The sequence below is a fragment of the Staurois parvus genome, unplaced genomic scaffold, assembly GCF_062004578.1.
Source record: "Staurois parvus isolate SC_StPar_1 unplaced genomic scaffold, SC_StPar_1.0 ptg001532l, whole genome shotgun sequence".
NCBI lineage: Eukaryota > Metazoa > Chordata > Amphibia > Anura > Ranidae > Staurois > Staurois parvus.
In genome coordinates, this window is record NW_028319328.1 from 332,620 (window position 1) to 356,403 (window position 23,784).

At 42.3% G+C, this 23,784-nt stretch overlaps 1 protein-coding gene across 1 annotated transcript in view; it reads right to left on the bottom strand.

Moving 5' to 3' along the window:
* Positions 1-3,056: 3,056 nt before the first annotated feature.
* Positions 3,057-23,784, bottom strand: part of LOC149435352 (uncharacterized) — an 80,517-nt gene continuing 59,789 nt past the window's right edge. Inside the window, 1 exon segment of the mRNA XM_089662746.1 lies at positions 3,057-4,574. Coding sequence (XP_089518872.1) covers positions 3,057-4,574 — 1,518 coding nt within the window.

Below are 23,784 nucleotides of genomic sequence, written 5' to 3' on the forward strand. Positions count from 1 at the left end.
AATCTTCACCTGATGAAATCCCTTAGACTTGCGGCAGAACCAAATGAAACAAGTGACCATCTGGGCTTAAGTGGTCCCATTGAACACATCCCATAAAACAGCTGCAACTCTCTGTTGGAAGGCCTACGCCAGCTTAGGAAGTTACTTTCTCCGAGGCTTCTCCCTGGCCAGTGTCCCATCCTCAGACCTGCCTACAAACCTCTCATCCATAAGAGGAGGTGGAACATTGGAAATGAGGCATGGATCGTGGGAACCGAGGTGGAACATATATCGGGAGGTGGTCTTAGATGGAGTCCTCAAACTTGGCTGCAATAACAACAGTCAGCAGAACCTGGAAAGGACTCTCCTCTCTGAAGTTTCAGAGGCTCGGCAAGATGCTTCTTGATTGCAACCCAGTCTCTGGTACTGAGGCAGTGTTAATCGAGTATTAGTTCAGGATCTGTCAATGAAGAAAACACTTGGGAACAGATCATTTAGAACTGATGCAAACGCATTACATGTTCAGTCAAAGCTCCATAAAAAAGATACAGATGAGGATCATGAGGAAACACAGTTCAGTCATCGATCCTTCTCCAAAAAAAAAAGGAAAAGGGTAAAGTACAAAAAGCGTATGCGCCAATAGGAGAATGATCAGCAGGACTGGTGCAGGCATATGGAATTAAAAGTCCATTATAAATCCATGATAAAAAGGGGGGAGGGGAGTTGGAGATAAGATGGTCTACTTGGGCAGCTGGTTTCCAGAGTAGAAGAAGGCTCACTAGATGCACACAATAGTAAACAGAAATGGAAAATGTGCCTCTAAGTGTAATGCCACAAATGTATGTATTAAAAACAATGTAGGTTAACAAATGGCAAGTCAAGTGCTCTAGAAGAGTAAAGGGCGCGAAATAAAGCCCGTGCGGGGTCCTGGATGGTGAAGCTTGGGAAAAGAGCAATTCTGCGCACCCTGGTGGTGTCCCCTGATGTGCTTTATTTAGCTCACCCTAGGCAACAATAAAATTGGGCACCACCACCAGCACACCCCCCCCCCAGTCCCTGCCAACCACTAAAACCGGGCACCCCCGCTGCCACTAAAATTGAGTACCCCCCACCACCCTCACCCCCGCCCCCCAGCCCCTGCCACCACTAAAATTGGGCATCCAGCACCGCGACCCCTGCCGCCACTAAAATTGGGCACCAGCACCCCTACAAACCCCCCTGGGGCCAGCTGCCACTACTCTCTGCCAAACAATCCCTCCCGGCCCTCGCTGCCACTTTCAGAGAGATAGAGTTAGTCAAGCACTAACCTTAACCTCTCTGGAGCCAAGCCCAGTGTTTTCCTTCTTTGTGCCAGAAGCTTACACCTTCCAACAGCATACACCTTGGATTCCATAGCAGAGGATCACCAGGTCCCCAGGTGGCGCTCCCACCCCCCCAAAAAAAAAATTGCTGCCCTAGGCAAACAATGTGACAAACTCCTGCGCTCCTACCTAAAAACTAATACCAACCAACAAAGGTAAAGCTGCTACATACAGTCATATACCCATAGACAAAAAATATAAATGAAACACAAATGATGCAGCGCTACTACCATAAAAATTCTTCACACGTAAATGAATAAGTGAAACAGTGCAAAATTAGTGACACAAATAACATAAACACACAATATTAAATAGTGCCAAAAAACTGATAAATAATCACATGTGACAAGTGTCAATAGGAGGTCCTAAAAGGACCAAATAACATAAATGGTGCCCCAAGTAATCCAATGGGATCCAATAGTGCTCCAAATCAAACAAGTGAGTCACAACAGGACTCAATGTGCTAAAAAACCTCAAACCGGAACTAAAAAACAGTTCCCACCATATAACACAAAATGCACGTGCATCCCAATAAACGCATAACCTAAGAACTGATCATGCAAACAAACATGAATAAATGAATAAATATATAACGTCCCGTGAGGTGTAAAACACCTGACAATATACAAAAAACATATATAAAGTCCACAGCAATTCTTGAAGAAGAAAAAAAAAATTATAATTGTGCTGATAAATGTGCAGAGATATCCAAAAATGGCTGAATTGCTCGCTCACCTCCCTCTTGCGATTTGGAGCACTATTGGATCCTATTGGATTACTTGGGGCACCATTTGTGCTATTTGGTCTTTTTGGGACCTCGTATTGACACTTGTCACACATGATTATTTATGAGGTTTTTGGCACTATTTAATATTGTGTGTTTATGTTATTTGTGTCACTAATTTTGCACTGTTTCACTTATTCATTTATGTGTGAAGAATTTTTATGGTAGTAGCGCTGCATCATTTGTGTTTCATTTGCCCTAGGCAAACGCCTTGTTTGCCTCATTGTAAATATGTCGCTGCTCTGAGACGTGTTGCGTCACTTCCGGCTCTCGGCAAACCTCTGGTCCATGCTTGGCTCCACAAGCCTCCAACGCTACCGGCCTTCTCTTCTCCACTGAGCGGCTGCTTGAGATCCATCTCCTGCCATTCCGAAGTGATCCCTGGCCAGACTACTCCACCATTCAGGACCTCGCACGGACTTTATTTTGTGCCCTTTACTCTTCCAGAGCACGTAAGTTGCCATTTGTGAGCCTACATTGTTTTTAATAAATACATGGATGGTATTCCACTCAGAGGCGCTTTTTCCATTTCTGATTAAAAAAAAAAGGTAAAATAGTCGAGGACTTTCTAGATCTGTGCCTGATGGAGATAAGCACTAAACTCCATGCTCCATTCATTACATTCCTTTTTGCTCACAGATTTTAGTTTGTTCTTCAAAGTAGCATTATACTTTTTTGTTTTTTTTATGAGCTTGTGAGATGACATGAAATGTAAAACTAATGAGATACCAGCAAAACTTTCATTACGGCTCAGTTGCTACCTCTTTCACACACCCCCCCTTCCCTTCTTCCACAGTTTCTTGTGAATCCTCTGGTGTTCGATTAGCTCAGAATTAACTGTAAAAGCTTCATCCCACTCAGAACACTGATAGGACTTCTCTCCGGTGTGAACCGCTTGGCGTATGATAAGATACTGCATCTGTGTGAAAGCTTTAATCGCATTCAGAGCACAGATGTGGTTTCTCTCCGGTGTTGACCCACTTGTGTTCATTAAGAGTTGACTTCCCTGAAAAGCCTTTGCCACTTTCAGAGCAAAGATACGGTTTCTCTCCTGTGTGGACTCTCTCATGTACGATAAGTTCTGACTTCTCTTTAAAAGTTTTGCCACATTCAGAACACTGATGTGGCTTCTCTCCGGTGTGAATCTTCTGGTGTCTGGTAAGTATCTCCTTTCATGCAAAAGCTTTGCCACATTCAGAAAATTTATGTGGTTTGTCTTCGGTGTGACCCCTCTGGTGTCTTTTAAGCCCTCTGTTGTCTGCAAAAGCTTTGTCACATTCAGAACACTGATGTGGCTTCTCTCCGGTGTGAATCTTCTGGTGTCTGGTAAGTCTTGCCTTTCGTGCAAAAGCAATGCCACATTCAGAACATTTATGTGGTTTCTCGTCGGTGTGAACCCTCTTGTGTTCATCAAGAGTTGACTTCCCTGAAAAACCTTTGCCACATTCAGAGCAAATGTACGATTTCTCTCCTGTGTGGACCCTCTCATGCTTGATAAGTTCGGACTTCTCTTTAAAAGCTTTGCCACATTCAGAACACTGATGTGGCTTCTCTCCGGTGTGAATCTTCTGGTGTTTGGTAAGTGCTGCCTTTTGTGCAAAACCAGTGCCACATTCAGAACATTTATGTGGTTTGTTTTCGGTGTGACCCCTCTGGTGTCTGTTAAGCCCTCTCTTGTCTGTAAAAGCTTTGTCACATTCAGAACATTGATATGGCTTCTCTCCAGTGTGATGCATCTGGTGCAAGATGAGCTCTCTCTTCTCTTTAAAAGCTTTGTCACACTCAGAACACGAATATGGCCTCTGCCCGGTGTGAACCATGTTGTGTGTGTTAAGATGGGACAATGTTTTATAAGCTTTGTCACATTCGGAACACTGATACGGCTTCTCTCCGGTGTGAACCCTCTGGTGCGTGGTAAGCTCTTTCTTGGTATTAAAAACTTTGTCACATTCGGAACACTCATACGGCTTCTCTCCGGTGTGAATCCTCTGATGTGTGATAAGATTTGACTTCGATGCAAAAGCTTTGCTACAATCCAAACACTGATATGGTTTCTCTGCGGTGTGAGTCATCTCATGTGTGATAAGATTTGACTTCGATGTAAAAGCTTTGTCACATTCTGAACACTGGTACGGTTTCTCTCCGGTGTGAACCCTCTCGTGTCTGATAAGATTTGGCAGCATTGTAAAAGCTTTGTCACATTCCGAACACTGATATGGCTTCTCTCCGGTGTGAGTTCTCATGTGTATGATAAGATTTGACTTATTTGGAAAAGCTTTGCCACATTCTGAACACTGATATGGCTTCTCTCCAGTGTGAGTTCTCATGTGTCTGATAAGGCGTCTCCTCACTGCGAAACCTTTGTCACATTTAGAGCATCGATGCGGCTTCTCTCCATCACGAGCCTTCTGGTGTGTGATATGTTTGGCCTCCATTGTAAAAAAAAAAACCTTTGTCACATTCCAAACAAGAAATCACTTCTGAAATGGCCCCTCTTACGTATACAAGGGTTGGACTTGATTGTCACTTGTAGAACACTGAAATGACTTCTCACCTGTTGTCTTTTTTTTTTAAAGCATGTATATTGTTGCCAATCCCAAATGATTTCAATTTTAAAAGTATATGGTACTAGATATAAATAAAATGTCTAAATATATATTTTCTGTAGTCAGGTCAATTTCCTGTAAAAATCCAACTGAGAATCCTGATAAGCGAAACGCGTTGACCTCTTCGGATGATCTGACACGAAGAAACCACACTGAATCGAACAAACCATGTATGATTGTATGACGACTACGGAGTGGGGTTTTGTTAGGTTTTTCTTTTTGTGAATGTTGGTTTTAAATTTTGTAATAAAAATACATATTTTTATTGATGAATAGACCGATCCTTAGTACCAGTAAAGTCCGGCCTTTTTTTGTACTTTCTCTTTTTTTCCTCTCTTGTTGTTCTGAGAGGCTTGATCAATGTTGAAGAGGATCCAAAACATTTAGAACACTGATAGGTCTTCTGTCCTGCGTGAATCCTTCAGTGAACTGCTGTAAAGACTTTCAGCCACTTAAGACACCCATATGGTTCATTTGGTATTATGAAGACAAACGTGACGGAAAACCTGGTTCATCAATCCACCTGTAAAGAAAAAAAAATAAAGGGCAGAATTTTATATAAAGGGCTAAATAAAGCTGCTTTCTATTTTTAACATTCATTATTAAATATAATAATATACAGGATTTACCCATATGGAAGAGAAATATATTTTCAATATATTTAGAAAATCAAATTATAAATGCAACATATATTTACAATACATTGGCCTACGCAAATATATTTTAACATGTATTCCAAAAATGTAAATTAAAATATATTTTCCAAAGGCATATATTTAAAAATATATTTTTCTAAATATACTTTCCAGATATTTTTTGAACATCTAAAAAAAATGCATTTAAACATAGATTTTTAAATATACTTGTAAATGCATTCCAAATGACACTTTGATATATATTGCAGCGTGTGTTCTGAATATATTTTTAATAATTTATTCACAAATATATTGAAATATATTTTTGAAATATATTGAATACGACCAAAATTGTAGTATTTGAAATATATGTCAATATATTTGGGAAAAATATATTAAGAATGTATTTTTAAAATATATTTAAAATATATTTGTCTTCCATGTGGGTATATGGCTCCAACAGTTTGCTCATGTAAAAGGGAGACAATCCAGCGACAGTACAAGTCAATACAAGAGGGGTTTGGAAGGCCTGGCTCCTGGGAGCTTACAATCTAATAGAGAGGAGCTGGTGGGACAAAAGGTAATAATTGTGAGGAATAAACTGATGGGAGAAATAGAAGATTTGGTTATTAGCTGAAGGCAGGAGATAAATGGGCCGTTATTTAGCTCCTGGAATCAGAAGTCCTAATCTGGTCCTTTCTGCACTGCAAAAACATTTATTTTTAAACATTAGATACATTCTCATCTCAGCTCTCACTACAACGTGGGACAAGTAACCTTTTATTCTAAATTTTTGTACAGAGGCATAGTGGGGTTAAGGCCTCAGATTTCTTTTTTTAAGGTGGCTGCCAGATTGCATGCCCATGTTTGCTTCTGAGGAGGGATGGCATGACTATAAAAGAGAGAACATTTTTAAACATACGTAGCACCCCTCTAGATAGGCAGGTGGAGCTAGATTTATTGCAGAAAGAAAGGCTGAGTAGCAACCTGGGCATGAGTCAGCCAGGACAATTTAGGTCAGGGCTGATGGCTCTGCAGATCAGTTCCCTGAGACCTCCCCCTGCTCTAGAGACTTGAGAGGTTTCTAGAAGGCAATGGGAGGGGATGAGGAGGGGCTGATCCTCATACTTAAGAGATCCTGACCCAGGCAGGAGGCTTGGCATGGGGTCAGGTCAGCCCTTAAGTATGACTGAGCCTGCTCAGCAGCAGGAGAGTTTGGGTGGGAGATAAAGTGAGAGGCTGGGATTCAGGAGCCTGGGAGGGGGCACAGTGAGAAGAAGGCCTACCTCCAGGCTGAAGCTGAAAGGAGGATCTCTCAATCTCAGCAGTCCCCTGAGAGAAGACAACCTGTGCAGCAGGGAAGGAGCCAGCCCAGTGGAAGGTCTGAAGGTAGCTACAAATGCAACAAGCTCATAGGAGAGGAAGAGTGAGTAGTTCTACATCCTCTGGGCCAATTAAGGGGAAAAGGCATTCAGGTGGGAAACCTGAATAGTCCCCATCTGGGACTGTTGATTTGCAGAGACAGATTCTGGGTACCCTTGCCCAGGGATTGACCCAGTACAGCTGGATGAGGAGAGGATTCATCTGGGGTGGTACATTAGAAGAGGCTGGAGAGCTCTCCAGGAAGAAGCCCTGTTTGCTGTAGAGACTTGTACATAGTTGCCAAGGAGTTGTCCTCAGTTGCGGTTCCCTTGGGCATCCCATACACCCCCCCAACCCCATCTAAGTTCAATGCCCCTAATATAACTAAAGTATGTAGATCCAGCACAGGGTTCATTCTCTAGCTGCCAACATCCCAAAGGCTATGTACCCAAAGATATGTCCCCCGACAATTTGTACTGGGACTTTTATGGCAACTCAAGACAAATTATATAAACATGCAAATAGGTTTATTACAAAATTGTTGTGAAACATCATAATTTGGCACGTTACACAAATGTTTAAAATCATACATGGAAGGAAATAGAGAAAATGCCTGTAAACTTGCCGTAGGCTGAAGGTTGGTGTTCACCCTCTCCTGTAAGCCAGAAGAAAGTGAAGGGCGAGTAAACTTCAGCTGAAAAGACGCATTTCAGAACAAAAGTCTTTCTTCAGGGGTGAGCTGAAGGGGAAGGATGGCCACAAAACATTCTACAAAAGAATTGAGCTCTGTCATTTCACAGCCATAGTTTCTAATTTCAGGGACTCTTTAATGACTGGCATAGTACCACTGGATTGATGTAAGGCCAATGTGGGGCCAATAGTTAAAAAGGGTCAAAATCTTTACCAAGTAATTATAGACCTGTTAGTGTAACTTCTATAGTTGGGAAGATACTGGAGAGTTTAATAAAAGACCACATAGAGGAGTTCTTGCTGGAAAAAAATATTTTTACCAACAGACAGCATGGATTCATGAAAGACAGAAGTTGTCAAACCAATCTCATTTCTTTTTATGAGGAGGTTAGCAAAATCATGGACAGAGGGGTGGTGGTGGACGTGGTATACTTGGACAGAGGGGTGGCAGTGGACGTGGTATACTTGGACAGAGGGGTGGCGGTGGACGTGGTATACTTGGACAGAGAGGTGGCAGTGGATGTGGTATACTTGGACAGAGGGGTGGTGGTGGACATGGTATACTTGGACAGAAGGGTGGCTGTGGACGCGGTATACTTGGACAGAGGGGTGGCGGTGGACGCGGTATACTTAGACAGAGGGGTGGCGGTGGACGTGGTATATTTGGACAGAGGGGTGGTGGTGGACATGGTATACTTGAACAGAGGGGTGGCGGTGGATGTGGTATACTTGGACAGAGGGGTGGACGTGGTATACTTGGACAGAGGGGTGGCTGTGGATGTGGTATACTTGGACAGAGGGGTGGTGGTGGATGTGGTATACTTGGACAGAGGGGTGGCGGTGGACGTGGTATACTTGGACAGAGGGGTGGCAGTGGACGTGGTATACTTGGACACAGGGGTGGCGGTGGACGTGGTATACTTGGACAGAGGGGTGGCGGTGGACGCGGTATACTTGGACAGAGAGGTGGCGGTGGACGCGGTATACTTGGACAGAGGGGTGGCGGTGGATGTGGTATACTTGGACAGAGAGGTGGATGTGGTATACTTGGACAGAGGGGTGGTGGTGGACGCGGTATACTTGGACAGAGGGGTGGCGGTGGATGTGGTATACTTGGACAGAGAGGTGGATGTGGTATACTTGGACAGAGGGGTGGCGGTGGACGTGGTATACTTGGATTTTACAAAAGCGTGTGACACAGTTCCCCACACACGGCTAATGTGTAAGGTAAAGTCTACGGGCTGGAAAAATCCGAATGTAAATGGATAGAAAACTGGCTGAAAGATCGTATTCAGAGAGTAGTGGTTAATGATTCATACTCTGAATGGACTAGGGGTGTCAGTGGGCTACCCCGAGGTTCAGTGTTATTAGTGGGGTACCCCAAGGTTCAGTGTTATTAGTGGTGTACCCCAAGGTTCAGTGTTATTAGTGACATACTCCAAGGATAAGTGGTACTAGTGGGTACCCCAAGGTTCAGTGTTATTAGTGGCGTACCCCAAGGCTCAGTGTTATTAGTGGAGTACCCCAAGGTTCAGTGTTATTAGTGGGGTACCCCAAGGCTCAGTGTTATTAGTGGGGTATCAAAGTTTAAGGGTTATTAGTGGGGTATCCTAAGGTTCAGTGTTATTATTGGGACACCCCAAGGTTCAGTGTTATTAGTGGGGTACCCCACAGTTCAGTGTCAGTGGTGTACCCCAAGGTTCAGTGTTATTAGTGGTGTACCCCAAGGTTCAGTGTCAGTGGTGTACATCAAGGTTCAGTGTTATTACTGGAGTACCCCAAGGTTCAGTGTCAGTGGTGTACCCGAAGGTTCAGTGTTATTAGTGGTGTACCCCAAGGCTCAGTGTTATTAGTGGGGTATCCCAAGTTTCAGTGTTATTAGTGGTGTACCCCAAGGTTCAGTGTTATTAGTGGGGTACCCCAAGTTTCAGTGTTATTAGTGGGGTATCCCAAGTTTCAGTGTTATTAGTGGCGTACCCCAAAGTTCAATGTTATTAGTGGTGTACCCCAAGGCTCAGTGTTATTAGTGGAGTACAAGGGGTTCAGTGTTAGTGGTGTACCCCAAAGTTCAATGTTATTAGTGGTGTACCCCAAAGTTCAATGTTATTAGTGGGGTACCCCAATGTTCAGTGTTAGTGGAGTACCTCAAGGCTCAGTGTTTTTAGTGGTGTACCCCAAGGTTCAGTTTTATTAGTGGGGTACCCCAAGGTTCAGTGTTGGGACCCTTACTTTTTAATACATTTATAAACAATATCGGGTCGGAGATTATAAATCCCATTCCAGTGTTTGCAGATGACACCAAGCTGTGCCGGGAATAACGTCATTACAGGATGTCTCCAACTGACAAGCTGACCTCAATGCTCTGTGTAATTGGGGGACTATGGGGCCAATGAGGTTTAATGTTGATAAATGTAAGGTTCTGCACTTAGGGGCAAAGAATATGCATCAAACATACTAGTGGGGGGGGGGGGGGTAAAACTGGAGGAATCAATGGTGGAGAAGGATCTGGGAGTTCTGGTAGATCAGAAGCTTAATAATGGAATGCAATGCCAAGCTGTGAGTTCTAAAGCGAGCAACATCCTCTCTTGTATAAGGAGAGATATAGACTCCAGAGAGTGAGATAAGGGGGGATATGATCTCCATGTATAATACATAAGGGGGGATATGATCTCCATGTATAATACATAAGGGGGATATGATCTCCATGTATAATACATAATGGGGGATATGATCTCCATGTATAATACATAAGGGGGGGATATGATCTCCATGTATAATACATAAGGGGGATATGATCTCCATGTATAATACATAAGGGGGGATATGATCTCCATGTATAATACATAAGGGGGGATATGATCACCATGTATAATACATAAGGGGGGATATGATCTCCATGTATAATACATAAGGGGGGGATATAATCTCCATGTATAATACATAAGGGGGGATATGATCTCCATGTATAATACATAAGGGGGGGATATTATCACCATGTATAATACATAAGGGGGGATATGATCTCCATGTATAATACATAAGGGGGGATATGATCTCCATGTATAATACATAAGGGGGGATATGATCCCCACGTATAATACATAAGGGGGGGATATGATCTCCACGTATAATACATAGGGGGGATATGATCACCACGTATAATACATAAGGGGGGATATGATCTCCATGTATAATACATAAGGGGGATATGATCTCCATGTATAATACATAAGGGGGATATGATCTCCATGTATAATACATAAGGGGGGATATGATCTCCATGTATAATACATAAGGGGGATATGATCTCCATGTATAATACAAAAGGGAGGATATGATCACCATGTATAATACATAAGAGGGGATATGATCTCCATTTATAATACATAAGGGGGGATATGATCTCCATGTATAATACATAAGGGGGGATATGATCTCCATGTATAATACATAAGGGGGGATATGATCTCCATGTATAATACATAAGGGGGATATGATCTCCATGTATAATACATAAGGAGGGATATGATCTCCATGTATAATACATAAGGGGGGATATGATCACCATGTATAATACATAAGGGGGGATATGATCTCCATGTATAATACATAAGGGGGATATGATCTCCATGTATAATACATAAGGGGGATATGATCTCCATGTATAATACATAAGGGGGGATATGATCACCATGTATAATACATGAGGGGGGATATGATCTCCATGTATAATACATGAGGGGGGATATGATCTCCATGTATAATACATAAGGGGGGATATGATCTCCATGTATAATACATAAGGGGGGATATGATCTCCATGTATAATACATAAGGGGGATATGACCACCATGTATAATACATAAGGGGGATATGATCACCATGTATAATACATAAGGGGAGATATGATCTCCATGTATAATACATAAGGGGGGATATGATCTCCATGTATAATACATAAGGGGGGATATGATCTCCATGTATAATACATAAGGGGGGATATGATCTCCATGTATAATACATAAGGGGGGATATGATCACCATGTATAATACATAATGGGGGATATGATCTCCATGTATAATACATAAGGGGGGATATGATCTCCATGTATAATACATAAGGGGGGATATGATCTCCATGTATAATACATAAGGGGGGATATGATCTCCATGTATAATACATAAGGGGGATATGATCTCCATGTATAATACATAAGGGGGTTATGATCTCCATGTATAATACGTAAGGGGGATATAATCTCCATGTATAATACATAAGGGGGGATATGATCTCCATGTATAATACATAAAGAGGATATAATCTCCATGTATAGTACATAAGGGGGGATATGATCTCCATGTATATTACATAAGGGGGGATATGATTTCCATGTATAATACATAAGGGGGATATGATCTCCATGCATAACACATAAGGGGGGATATGATCTCCATGTATAATACATAAGGGGGGGGGTATGATCTCCATGTATAATACATAAGGAGGGATATGATCTCCATGTATAATACATAAGGGGGGATATGATCTCCATGTATAACACATAAGGGGGATATGATCTCCATGTATAATACATAAGGGGGGATATGATCTCCATGTATAATACATAAGGGGGGATGTGATCTCCATGTGTAATACATAAGGGGGATATGATCTCCATGTATAATACATAAGGGGGGATATGATCACCATGTATAATACATAAGGGGGGATATGATCTCCATGTATAATACATAAGGGGGATATGATCTCCATGTATAATACATAAGAGGGATATGATATCCATGTATAATATATAAGGGGGGATATGATCACCATGTATAATACATAAGGGGGGATATGATCTCCATGTATAATACATAAGGGGGGGGATATGATCTCCATGTATATTACATAAGGGGGGATATGATTTCTATGTATAATACATAAGGGGGGATATGATCTCCATGTATAATACATAAGGGGGGATATGATCACCATGTATAATACATAAGGGGGGATATGATCACCATGTATAATACATAAGGGGGATATGATCTCCATGTATAATACATAAGGGGGATATGATCTCCATGTATAATACATAAGGGGGATATGATCTCCATGTATAATGCATAAGGGGGGATATGATCTCCATGTATAATACATAAGGGGGTTATGATCTCCATGTAAAATACATAAGGGGGATATGATCTCCATGTATAATACATAAGGGGGGATATGATCTCCATGTATAATACATAAGGGGGATATGATCTCCATGTATAATACATAAGGGGGGATATGATCACCATGTATAATACATAAGGGGGGGGGGATATGATCTCCATGTATAATACATAAGGGGGGGGGGATATGATCTCCATGTATAATACATAAGGGGGGATATGATCTCCATGTATAATACATAAGGGGGGGGGGGATATGATCTCCATGTATAATACATAAGGGGGGATATGATCTCCATGTATAATACATAAGGGGGGATATGATCTCCATGTATAATACATAAGGGGGATATGATCTCCATGTATAATACATAAGGGGGGATATGATCTCCATGTATAATACATAAGGGGGGATATGATCTCCATGTATAATACATAGGGGGGATATGATCTCCATGTATAATACATAAGGGGGGGATATGATCTCCATGTATAATACATAGGGGGGATATGATCTCCATGTATAATACATAAGGGGGGTATGATCTCCATGTATATTACATAAGGGGGATATGATCTCCATGTATAATACATAAGGGGGGATATGATCTCCATGTATAATACATAAGGGGGGATATGATCTCCATGTATAATACATAAGGGGGATATGATCTCCATGTATAATACATAAGGGGGGATATGATCTCCATGTATAATACATAAGGGGGGATATGATCTCCATGTATAATACATAAGGGGGGATATGATCTCCATGTATAATACATAAGGGGGGGATATGATCTCCATGTATAATACATAAGGGGGATATGATCTCCATGTATAATACATAAGGGGGGATATGATCTCCATGTATAATACATAAGGGGGGATATGATCTCCATGTATAATACATAAGGGGGGGATATGATCTCCATGTATAATATATAAGGGGGGATATGATCACCATGTATAATACATAAGGGGGATATGATCTCCATGTATAATACATAAGGGGGGATATGATCTCCATGTATAATACATAAGGGGGGATATGATCTCCATGTATAATACATAAGGGGGGATATGATCTCCATGTATAATACATAAGGGGGGATATGATCACCATGTATAATACATAAGGGGGGGATATGATCTCCATGTATAATACATAAGGGGGGATATGATCTCCATGTATAATACATAAGGGGGGATATGATCTCCATGTATAATACATAAGGGGGGATATGATCTCCATGTATAATACATAAGGGGGATATGATCTCCATGTATAATACATAAGGGGGTTATGATCTCCATGTATAATACGTAAGGGGGATATAATCTCCATGTATAATACATAAGGGGGGATATGATCTCCATGTATAATACATAAAGAGGATATAATCTCCATGTATAGTACATAAGGGGGGATATGATCTCCATGTATATTACATAAGGGGGGATATGATTTCCATGTATAATACATAAGGGGGATATGATCTCCATGCATAACACATAAGGGGGGATATGATCTCCATGTATAATACATAAGGGGGGGGGGTATGATCTCCATGTATAATACATAAGGAGGGATATGATCTCCATGTATAATACATAAGGGGGGATATGATCTCCATGTATAACACATAAGGGGGATATGATCTCCATGTATAATACATAAGGGGGGATATGATCTCCATGTATAATACATAAGGGGGGATGTGATCTCCATGTGTAATACATAAGGGGGATATGATCTCCATGTATAATACATAAGGGGGGATATGATCTCCATGTATAATACATAAGGGGGGATATGATCACCATGTATAATACATAAGGGGGGATATGATCTCCATGTATAATACATAAGGGGGATATGATCTCCATGTATAATACATAAGGAGGGATATGATCTCCATGTATAATACATAAGGGGGGATATGATCTCCATGTATAACACATAAGGGGGATATGATCTCCATGTATAATACATAAGGGGGGATATGATCTCCATGTATAATACATAAGGGGGGATGTGATCTCCATGTGTAATACATAAGGGGGATATGATCTCCATGTATAATACATAAGGGGGGATATGATCACCATGTATAATACATAAGGGGGGATATGATCTCCATGTATAATACATAAGGGGGATATGATCTCCATGTATAATACATAAGAGGGATATGATATCCATGTATAATATATAAGGGGGGATATGATCACCATGTATAATACATAAGGGGGGATATGATCTCCATGTATAATACATAAGGGGGGGGATATGATCTCCATGTATATTACATAAGGGGGGATATGATTTCTATGTATAATACATAAGGGGGGATATGATCTCCATGTATAATACATAAGGGGGGATATGATCACCATGTATAATACATAAGGGGGGATATGATCACCATGTATAATACATAAGGGGGATATGATCTCCATGTATAATACATAAGGGGGATATGATCTCCATGTATAATACATAAGGGGGATATGATCTCCATGTATAATGCATAAGGGGGGATATGATCTCCATGTATAATACATAAGGGGGTTATGATCTCCATGTAAAATACATAAGGGGGATATGATCTCCATGTATAATACATAAGGGGGGATATGATCTCCATGTATAATACATAAGGGGGATATGATCTCCATGTATAATACATAAGGGGGGATATGATCACCATGTATAATACATAAGGGGGGGGGGATATGATCTCCATGTATAATACATAAGGGGGGGGGGGATATGATCTCCATGTATAATACATAAGGGGGGATATGATCTCCATGTATAATACATAAGGGGGGGGGATATGATCTCCATGTATAATACATAAGGGGGGATATGATCTCCATGTATAATACATAAGGGGGGATATGATCTCCATGTATAATACATAAGGGGGATATGATCTCCATGTATAATACATAAGGGGGGATATGATCTCCATGTATAATACATAAGGGGGGATATGATCTCCATGTATAATACATAGGGGGGATATGATCTCCATGTATAATACATAAGGGGGGGATATGATCTCCATGTATAATACATAGGGGGGATATGATCTCCATGTATAATACATAAGGGGGGTATGATCTCCATGTATATTACATAAGGGGGATATGATCTCCATGTATAATACATAAGGGGGGATATGATCTCCATGTATAATACATAAGGGGGGATATGATCTCCATGTATAATACATAAGGGGGATATGATCTCCATGTATAATACATAAGGGGGGATATGATCTCCATGTATAATACATAAGGGGGGATATGATCTCCATGTATAATACATAAGGGGGGATATGATCTCCATGTATAATACATAAGGGGGGGATATGATCTCCATGTATAATACATAAGGGGGATATGATCTCCATGTATAATACATAAGGGGGGATATGATCTCCATGTATAATACATAAGGGGGGATATGATCTCCATGTATAATACATAAGGGGGGGATATGATCTCCATGTATAATATATAAGGGGGGATATGATCACCATGTATAATACATAAGGGGGATATGATCTCCATGTATAATACATAAGGGGGGATATGATCTCCATGTATAATACATAAGGGGGGATATGATCTCCATGTATAATACATAAGGGGGGATATGATCTCCATGTATAATACATAAGGGGGGATATGATCACCATGTATAATACATAAGGGGGGGATATGATCTCCATGTATAATACATAAGGGGGGATATGATCTCCATGTATAATACATAAGGGGGGATATGATCTCCATGTATAATACATAAGGGGGGATATGATCTCCATGTATAATACATAAGGGGGATATGATCTCCATGTATAATACATAAGGGGGTTATGATCTCCATGTATAATACGTAAGGGGGATATAATCTCCATGTATAATACATAAGGGGGGATATGATCTCCATGTATAATACATAAAGAGGATATAATCTCCATGTATAGTACATAAGGGGGGATATGATCTCCATGTATATTACATAAGGGGGGATATGATTTCCATGTATAATACATAAGGGGGATATGATCTCCATGCATAACACATAAGGGGGGATATGATCTCCATGTATAATACATAAGGGGGGGGGGGGTATGATCTCCATGTATAATACATAAGGAGGGATATGATCTCCATGTATAATACATAAGGGGGGATATGATCTCCATGTATAACACATAAGGGGGATATGATCTCCATGTATAATACATAAGGGGGGATATGATCTCCATGTATAATACATAAGGGGGGATGTGATCTCCATGTGTAATACATAAGGGGGATATGATCTCCATGTATAATACATAAGGGGGGATATGATCTCCATGTATAATACATAAGGGGGGATATGATCACCATGTATAATACATAAGGGGGGATATGATCTCCATGTATAATACATAAGGGGGATATGATCTCCATGTATAATACATAAGAGGGATATGATATCCATGTATAATATATAAGGGGGGATATGATCACCATGTATAATACATAAGGGGGGATATGATCTCCATGTATAATACATAAGGGGGGGGATATGATCTCCATGTATAATACATAAGGGGGATATGATCTCCATGTATAATACATAAGGGGGGGGATATGATCTCCATGTATAATACATAAGGGGGATATGATCTCCATGTATAATACATAAGGGGGATATGATCTCCATGTATAATGCATAAGGGGGGATATGATCTCCATGTATAATACATAAGGGGGTTATGATCTCCATGTAAAATACATAAGGGGGATATGATCTCCATGTATAATACATAAGGGGGGATATGATCTCCATGTATAATACATAAGGGGGATATGATCTCCATGTATAATACATAAGGGGGGATATGATCACCATGTATAATACATAAGGGGGGGGGGATATGATCTCCATGTATAATACATAAGGGGGGGGGGATATGATCTCCATGTATAATACATAAGGGGGGATATGATCTCCATGTATAATACATAAGGGGGGGGGGATATGATCTCCATGTATAATACATAAGGGGGGATATGATCTCCATGTATAATACATAAGGGGGGATATGATCTCCATGTATAATACATAAGGGGGATATGATCTCCATGTATAATACATAAGGGGGGATATGATCTCCATGTATAATACATAAGGGGGGATATGATCTCCATGTATAATACATAGGGGGGATATGATCTCCATGTATAATACATAAGGGGGGGATATGATCTCCATGTATAATACATAGGGGGGATATGATCTCCATGTATAATACATAAGGGGGGTATGATCTCCATGTATATTACATAAGGGGGATATGATCTCCATGTATAATACATAAGGGGGGATATGATCTCCATGTATAATACATAAGGGGGGATATGATCTCCATGTATAATACATAAGGGGGGATATGATCTCCATGTATAATACATAAGGGGGGGATATGATCTCCATGTATAATACATAAGGGGGATATGATCTCCATGTATAATACATAAGGGGGGATATGATCTCCATGTATAATACATAAGGGGGATATGATCTCCATGTATAATACATAAGGGGGATATGATCTCCATGTATAATACATAAGGGGGATATGATCTCCATGTATAATACATAAGGGGGGATATGATCTCCATGTATAATACATAAGGGGGGATATGATCTCCATGTATAATACATAAGGGGGATATGATCTCCATGTATAATACATAAGGGGGGATATGATCTCCATGTATAATACATAAGGGGGGATATGATCTCCATGTATAATACATAAGGGGGGATATGATCTCCATGTATAATACATAAGGGGGGATATGATCACCATGTATAATACATAAGGGGGGGATATGATCTCCATGTATAATACATAAGGGGGGATATGATCTCCATGTATAATACATAAGGGGGGATATGATCTCCATGTATAATACATAAGGGGGGATATGATCTTCATGAGCAGAGACCAACATTGCAATGCTTTCAACTTGCTGCCTATCCATGTCCTCGGGTACGATCCTGATCCTAGCCAATGTCTGCCATACCTGAAATCTATATTTTGAATATTTTTGGAATAACTGGAGGTACGGGGGGGTCAGTGAAAAGTCCTCCATAGGGTTGCCACTTCATGCCTTTAAAACCGAACAGATTAATTACAGAGGTTCTGGGGCTGAATGAATGCAGATGAGGCACCAAGTGAGTTTAATTATCAACTTAACCAGCCAGAGAACCCGTGTCATTAATATGTGTTCGGTTTTAAAGGGATGAGGTGGCAATCCTAGTCCTCAAACTGTTGTGTGCTACACTATTTGTGCGAAGCCTCATAGGTCCCACATCAGTCGGGTTTCAACCAAGAAATCAGCAAAAGTTTACTGCAAAATAACACAAAAAACACTACATTGCCAAAAGTATTGGTCGGCCGGCCTTTCCACAAACATGAACTTTAATGGCCCCCCAGTCTTAGTCCGTAGGGTTCAATATTGAGTTGGCCCCGCCCTTTGCAGTTATAACAGCTTCAACTCTTCTGGGAAGGCCGTCCACAAGGTTTAGGAGGGTGTCTATGGGAAGGTTGGACCATTCTTCCAGAAGCACATTTGTCAGGTCAGGCACTGATGTCGGGGGAGGAGGCCTGGCTCGCAGTCTCCGCTCTAATTCATCCCAAAGGTGTTCTATGGGGTTGAGGTCAGGACTCTGTGCAGGCCAGTCAAGTTCCTCCACCCCAAACTTGCTCCTCCATGTCTTTATGGACCTTGCTTTGTGCACTGGTGGGCAGTCATGTTGGAACAGGAAGGGGACATCCCCAAACTCTGCCCACAAAGTTGGGAGCATGAAATGGTCAAAAATGTCTTGGTATGCTGATGCTTTAAGAGTTCCCTTCATTGGAACTAGGGGGCCAAGCCCAACCTCTGAAAAACAACCCCACACCATAATCCCCCCTCCAACAAACTTTACACTTGGCACAATGCAGTCAGGCAAATACCGTTCTCCTGGCAACCGCCAAACCCAGACATGTCCATCGGATTGCCAGACAGAGAAGCGTGATTGGTCACTCCAGAGAACACATCTCCAGTGCTCTAGAGTCCAGTGGCGGCGTGCTTTACACCACGGCATGCAACGTTTTGCATTGCACTTGGTGATGTAAGGCTTGGATGCAGCTGCTCGGCCATGGAAACCCATTCCATGAAGCTCTCTATGCATGTTGTTGGGCTCATCTGAAGGCCACACCAAGTTTGGAGGTCTTTAGCTATTGACTCTGCGGACAGTTGGTGACTTCTGCGCACTGTGCGCTTCAGCATGCGCTGACCCCGCCCTGTCATGTGATGTGGCCTACCACTTGGTGGCTGAGTGGCTGTTGTTTCCAGTGGCTTCCACTTTGTTATGATCCCACAAGACCGCACTTCGAACAGAACCCACACTACACATCTTCTAATATTAAAAAATCTACATTAAAATTTATTTTACTGAAAACTGCCGAAAAATATTGTAGTGAATATACAGTCATGGCCGAAATTGTTGGCACCCTTGATATTTTTCCTGAAAATCAAGTATTTCACACAAAAAAGGTATTGCATTAACACATGTTTTGCTATACACATGTTTATTCCCTTTGTATGTATTGGAACAAATATAAAACAGAGGCAGAAAAGCAAATATGACATAATGTCACACAAAACCCCAAAAATGGGCTGGACAAAAGTATTGGCACCCTTAACTTAATATTTGGTTGCACACCCTTTGGAAAACATAACTGAAATCAGTCGCTTCCTATAACCATCAATAAGCTTCTGACACCTCTCACCCGGAATTTTGGACCACTCTTCCTTTGCAAACAGCTCCAGGTCTCTCTTATTGGAAGGACACCTTTTCCCAACAGCAATTTTAAGATCTCTCCACAGGTGTTCAATGGGATTTAGATCTGGGCTCATTGCTGGCCACTTCAGAACTCTCCAGCGCTTCTTTGCCATCCATTTCTGAGTGCTTTTTGACGTATGTTTGGGGTCATTGTCCTGCTGGAAGACCCAGGATCTTGGACGCAAACCCAGCTTTCTGACACTGGGCCCTACAGTGCGACCCAAAATCCTTTGGTAATCCTCAGATTTCATGATGCCTTGCACACAGTCAAGGCACCCAGTGCCAGAGGCAGCAAAACAACCCCAAAACATCATTGAACCTCCACCATATTTTACCGTAGGTACTGTGTTTTGTTCTTTGTAGGCCTCATTCCGTTTTCGGTAAACAGTAGAATGATGTGCTTTACCGAAAAGCTCTATCTTGGTCTCATCTGTCCACAAGACGTTTTCCCAGAAGGCTTTTGGCTTACTCAAGTACATTTTGGCAAACTGTAGTCTTGCTTTTTTATGTCTCTGTGTCAGCAGTGGGGTCCTCCTGGGTCTCCTGCCATAGCGTTTCATTTCATTTAAATGTCGACGGATAGTTCGCGCTGACACTGATGCTCCCTGAGCCTGCAGGACAGCTTGAATGTCTTTGGAACATGTTTGGGGCTGCTTATCCACCATCCGGACTATTCTGCGTTGCAATCTTTCATCAATTTTCCTCATCCGTCCACGACCAGGGAGATTAGCTACAGTGCCATGGGTTGCAAACTTCTTGATAATGTTGCGCACTGTGGACAAAGGCAAATCTAGTTCTCTGGAGATGGACTTGTAACCTTGAGATTGTTGATATTTTGCCACAATTTTGGTTCTCAGGTCCTCAGACAGTTCTCGTCTCCTCTTTCTGTTGTCCATGCTTAGTGTGGCACAGACAGACACACAATGCAAAGGTTAAGTGAACGTCTCTCCTTTTTATCTGCTTTCAGGTGTGATTTCTATATTGCCCACACCTGTTACTTGCCCCAGGTGAGTTTACAGGAGCATCACATGCTTGTAACATTCTTATTTATCCGCAGTTGTGAAAGGGTGCCAATACTTTTGTCCAGCCCATTTTTGGAGGTTTGTGTGACATTATGTCGAATTTGCTTTCTTTCCTCCCTTTTTTTGTTTTGTCCCAATACACACAAAGGGAATAAACATGTGTATAGCAAAACATGTGTTAATGCAATACGTTTCGTGAGAAATACATGATTTCCTGGAGAAATATCAAGGGTGCCAACAATTTCGGCCATGACTGTATATATATATATAAAGATATATTTTGGATTCTATACTACCTATAGTGCATACAGGAGAGGAGTTTGGGGGGTATGATAGTGATCAGTATGTACAGAGGTGTGACAGTGATCGGTATGTACAGGAGAGGAGTGTGGGGGGTGTGACAGTGATCGGTACGTACAGGAGAGGAGTGTGGAGGGTGTGACAGTGATCGGTACGTACAGGAGAGGAGTGTGGAGGTATGACAGTGATCGGTACGTACAGGAGAGGAGTGTGGAGGTATGACAGTGATCGGTACGTACAGGAGAGGAGTGTGGAGGTATGACAGTGATCGGTACGTACAGGAGAGGAGTGTGGAGGTATGACAGTGATCGGTATGTACAGGAGAGGAGTGTGGGGGGTATGACAGTGATCGGTATGTACAGGAGAGGAGTACGGAGGTATGACAGTGATCGGTATGTACAGGAGAGGAGTGTGGAGGTATGACAGTGATCGGTATGTACAGGAGAGGAGTGTGGGGGGTATGACAGTGATCGGTATGTACAGGAGAGGAGTGTGGAGGTATGACAGTGATCGGTATGTACAGGAGAGGAGTGTGGGTAGTATGACAGTGATCGGTATGTACAGGAGAGGAGTGTGGAGGTATGACAGTGATCGGTATGTATAGGAGAGGAGTGTGGAGGGTATGACAGTGATCAGTATGTACAGGAGAGGAGTGTGGGGGGTATGACAGTGATCGGTATGTACAGGAGAGGAGTGTGGGGGGTATGACAGTGATCGGTATGTACAGGAGAGGAGTGTGGAGGTATGACAGTGATCGGTATGTACAGGAGAGGAGTGTGGAGGTATGACAGTGATCGGTATGTACAGGAGAGGAGTGTGGGAGATATGACAGTGATCGGTATGTAGGAGAGGAGTGTGGAGGGTAAGACGGTAGGCAGTATGTAGGAGAGGAGTGTGGAGGGGATGACGGTGGGCAGTATGTAGCAGAGGAATGTGGAGGGGATGATGGTGGGCAGTATGTAGGAGAGGAGTGTGGAGGGGATGACGGCGGGTAGTATGTAGGAGAGGAGTGTGGGGGGTATGATGGTGGGCAGTAAGTAGGAGAGGAGTGTGGAGGGTATGACGGTGGGCAGTATGTAGGAGAGGAGTGTGGAGGGTATGACGGTGTGCAGTAAGTAGGAGAGGAGTGTGGAGGGGATGACGGTGGGCAGTATGTAGGAGAGGAGTGGGGGGGTATGACGGTGGGCAGTATGTAGGAGAGGAGTGTGGAGGGTATGATGGTGGGCAGTATGTAGGAGAGGAGTGTGGAGGGGATGACGGTGGGCAGTATGTAGGAGAGGAGTGGGGGGGTATAATGGTGGGAAGTATGTAGGAGAGGAGTGTGGAGGGGATGACGGTGGGCAGTATGTAGGAGAGGAGTGTGGGGGGTATGACGGTGGGCAGTATGTAGGAGAGGAGTGTGGGAGGTATGACGGTGGGCAGTATGTAGGAGAGGAGAGTGGAGAGGATGACGGTGGGCAGTATGTAGGAGAGGAGTGTGGAGGGGATGACGGTGGGCAGTATGTAGGAGAGGAGTGAGGAGGGGATGATGGTGGGCAGTATGTAGGAAAGGAGTGTGGGGGGGATGATGGTGGGCAGTATGTAGGAGAGGAGTGTAGAGGGGATGACGGTGGGCAGTATGTAGGAGAGGAGTGGGGGAATATAATGGTGGGAAGTATGTAGGAGAGGAGTGTGGAGGGGATGACGGTGGGCAGTATGTAGGAGAGTAGTGTGGGGGGTATGACGGTGGGCAGTATGTAGGAGAGGAGTGTGGGAGGTATGACGGTGGGCAGTATGTAGGAGAGGAGAGTGGAGAGGATGACGGTGGGCAGTATGTAGGAGAGGAGTGTGGAGGGGATGACGGTGGGCAGTATGTAGGAGAGGAGTGAGGATGGGATGATGGTGGGCAGTATGTAGGAAAGGAGTGTGGGGGGGATGACGGTGGGCAGTATGTAGGAGAGGAGTGT